This window comes from Bactrocera dorsalis, chromosome 1 (genome assembly GCF_023373825.1).
Source record: "Bactrocera dorsalis isolate Fly_Bdor chromosome 1, ASM2337382v1, whole genome shotgun sequence".
In the NCBI taxonomy this organism is placed as follows: Eukaryota; Metazoa; Arthropoda; class Insecta; order Diptera; family Tephritidae; genus Bactrocera; species Bactrocera dorsalis.
In genome coordinates, this window is record NC_064303.1 from 35,495,077 (window position 1) to 35,498,896 (window position 3,820).

Consider the following 3,820-nt stretch of genomic DNA (forward strand, 5'->3'; position numbering starts at 1 on the left):
CAGTGGTGGCTACCAGCACTTGGTGGGAAATGACTTTTTGATAGGAATATGTCAAAACACTATTTGCAAAATAATAAAAAATGTAATCAGCGAAATGGAAACAAAGTTGTGCCCCCAATTATTAAATTCGTGCCCGACATCTTTCGGAATGCACGAAATCGTTTGTTGAAAAATACAAAATTCCTGGAGGTAAGATTAGCGCTTTTATTTTGAGTAAAATGTAGCGCTTTTAAAGCTGAAGCATACTTAACATATTTAAATATATGTTTATGCATGCAGTTATTGGATGTATTGATGGCACGCACTTTGGGCTGCAAAAACCAACAGTAATACTATGTTCGGACCGACATTGAAAACATTTTGAAAACAAATTTGTATGTTGTGGAACGTAAATCGTTCGGACCGACCAATTTGTGTTTTCGCTGAGTTTTCACTGACAGTTCACAAATTTATTTATTTGTTTACATTTGAGCAAAGAGAATGGTAAGTTTTGAAATCATTAATATTTGCTTATAATTATTACTAAAGATCGTGTTTTTTAGAATTTTGAGAAAAAGATGTTAATTGCGAAAGCATTGGCTTTGAGAAGCCAAATAAATATCCTGCTCATCGACAGTTCTTCAAGAGAACTATTGGAATGTCTTACTACTCAGCACCGTGCCTTGGAAAAAAAGATAGCTGAGTTAAAGAAACAACATTTAATCGTATTAGATTTAATAAAGGACCTTGGGATGCCGATTAATTCATGTTGGACAAAAGTGTGTATATGTTCCTACTGATGTAAAAGTTTTCAACTATATATTATTAATTCCAGCAACGTAAGAATCAGTTTTGGGAACACGATTGCCAACGAAACGGATCTGCTTTTTTTAATGAGAACTTTCGCATGGACCGAAGTTCCTTTGATAAATTATGTGACATCCTCCGCCCGTTACAAAAAAAGGATACAAATTACCGAAAAGCTATTCCCATCGAAAAAAGAGTGGCAATAACATTATTTGCTTTAGGGTCATCTGCAGAGTATCGTAGTATCGCCAACATGTTCGGTGTAGGAAAATCTACGGTTTGTGAAATTTTACTGGAATTTTGCCCCGAAATCTGGAGATTATTGCAGCCATCCTGTTTTAAAATGCTGCCTCTGAACAGAGAAAATATAACCGAATTGGTGACTGGTTTCGAGGTAATTGGATTCCCACAATGCTTAGGAGCAATTGGTAAATATTGGCTATAAAATCTTAAATTTGCGCTAATGTTCTAATAATTGTTTACAGACGGATGCCATATTGAGATTCATCCATCATCTGACGAAGCTGTGGATTATTATAATTATAAAGGATGGTATTCCACCGTTTTAATGGCATTAGTTGATGCTAAGTAAAGTCTAAAAACTCAATATACATATACATAAGTACATAAGTAATGTTTAAAATGTATTTTCAGATACCGGTTTACTTACATAAACGTAGGAAGTCCCGGGCGATGTAATGACTCTCAAATTTATGAGACGTCATCACTTAAAAAAGAAATGGATAGTTGTCCTTTACTAAGCGAAATGTCGAGAGAAATTTCAGGCGTAAATGTGCCAGTATTCATTATTGGGGATTCGGCTTTTCGATTTAGCAAACAACTAATGAAACCGTATCCATTTAGCGTAAATCAAAATAATGGTGAGAAGGTATTCAACTACTCTCTTTCGAAAACACGTAGAGTTGTCGAAAATGCTTTTGGACACCTCAAGGCCCGCTTTCGACGCATCGGAAAAGGAATTGACAACTCTGTACGGAATGCCAACTCCATAATAAAAGCATGTTGCGTTCTTCACAATTTTTTAAATGATAACAACGACACGCTAAACGCTAAATGGTTACGCGCTTTGGAAGAGTTGGAGACTAGACGCCAGAATCCGTGTGATATTTCATATGCATCTGACGACCCAATTAATGGAGAAATGATTCGGACAGCACTTTGTAGATATTTTGGTAAGTACATGTGCATATTGTATCACAATATCCACATTTTACACAATTATTCGTCATTTATCTATTTATATGTCTATATTGGAATTTTAAATTATATAGATTTATAAAAATTAATTTTTAAAACAGTACTTTTTTTATTTATTTAAATACTTAAAGTTTAATTTACAATTAAGATATACATATATACAACTTAAATGTAAGTATAGAAAAAAAATAGATGAAAACAGCCTATATCATTTGAAATTAGTTAATTTCATTCAATGAATTCCCTGATAAAAGGGTTACCTTGATAGGGTAAATAATGCAATTAGTATTCCATTCATTATATTTAATAGAATTAAACTATTTCTAAAAGTATCAAAAAATTTTGTGCAACATACACCAAAATATATTTATTATTTATTACAAATAGCATTAATAATAAATAACCGCATTTATTAAGTTAAATCATAATATTAATTTCAATAAAAAAAGATATAAGATTTAATTTTTAATAATTCAGCAAAAATTATATTTTTTTTTTATTTTAATAACAAGAACCAACCAAAATAAAAGATAAAGTTGTACACACAAAACAAAATTCAATTTTATTTTTCAAATATAAAATTATACATATCCATCTTAAACATATATTATTAAATAGATTATACTTATTCATTAATTTTATTATTTATTTAGAAATTCAAGCAAGCGCTCATTTGTTTCTTTCGAATCTTTTATGTACTGTTCTATCATTTCTGTTTTTTTATTATCGTTTTCAACCATTTTTTTCGTCAAGTCCATAATTTCTTTGCTGGTTTCTCTGAATTCTTGACTTGCTTTCTCAAGCTGGTTTTCGATTTGATCAAATTTTTTTAAAATTATTGTCTGAAAATGATTTCTTCTTTTATTCGTAGTATCACTTGGCTCTGGAGACGGTAATGGTTGCGAAGAAGTATCGCTTGACGACATCGACATCGCTGAGGGTGATGGCAGGCAAACTGGTGAGGACAATGGAGATGCAGCAACAAATGTCGAGCACGCAGCCGTTTCCACCGAAATTTGGAGTGGTTCCGAGTTAGTAGAACCTTTTTAAAAATGTATATATATATGTAAATATAAATAATATATTGAATTACAAAACAAATGTTTCTTACTTTGAAAACTTTCCTCCACTAAGCTCTCTGCGTTGTAGCTGACGTACGGCAACAGTACGGATCTCATTTTATCGTACAGCGGCCACTGCGAGGGAGAACCGCCAGTTGATCCGACTGCTGTCTTCTCTTTCCTGTAAAACATGATATATATATAAAAATTATATTTTTCCTTAATTTTATTTAATTACATACCTATATCTCTGCGAAAGATTGTGCATTTTCGACTTTATTTCACTCGCCGTGAAATGCACACCTTGTTGCTGCAACTCCATTGCCATTTCCTCTACTATGTGGCTGTTCTTCCTTGAACCGCGAAAAGCACTTACTTTGCTCTGCCACAATTCAATTAGTAGGGCTTCTGCCCTATCACTCCAACAACTTCTTTTTTTATATTTTTGTTTTTCCATTTTTCAAATTAATAACAAGTGACAGCAGCTCTATTTTTATTTGGAATGAAAACAAATATCAAGTGACAATTTAAGGCCGGCAAAATATGTCTTCCAAAAAAATCGATTAAACTAGAGCAGGCACCGATTATTATGAGTGGAATGTAAGTTTTCAATCAGTTTTCAGCGAAAACTGTGTTTTCGTTTGACAGTTTTTACATGGACGAAAACACAAGTTTTCGTGCGAAAACCACTTTTTCCCACGAAAACATGTTTTCGCTGTCGGTCCGAACATAGCATAAATGAGCACATGTTCTTC

At 32.7% G+C, this 3,820-nt stretch overlaps 1 protein-coding gene across 1 annotated transcript; it reads left to right on the plus strand.

Annotated features, from left to right (window-relative positions):
* The first annotated feature begins 556 nt into the window (after window positions 1-556).
* On the plus strand, window positions 557-3,105 carry LOC125780370 (putative nuclease HARBI1). Its single transcript, XM_049462666.1, has 5 exons — window positions 557-758; window positions 815-1,214; window positions 1,272-1,374; window positions 1,441-1,979; window positions 2,876-3,105. The coding sequence occupies exons 1-5, from the start codon at window positions 558-560 to the stop codon at window positions 3,052-3,054; spliced, it is 1,422 nt and encodes a 473-aa protein (XP_049318623.1). The 5' UTR covers window position 557; the 3' UTR covers window positions 3,055-3,105.
* Window positions 3,106-3,820: the final 715 nt, after the last annotated feature.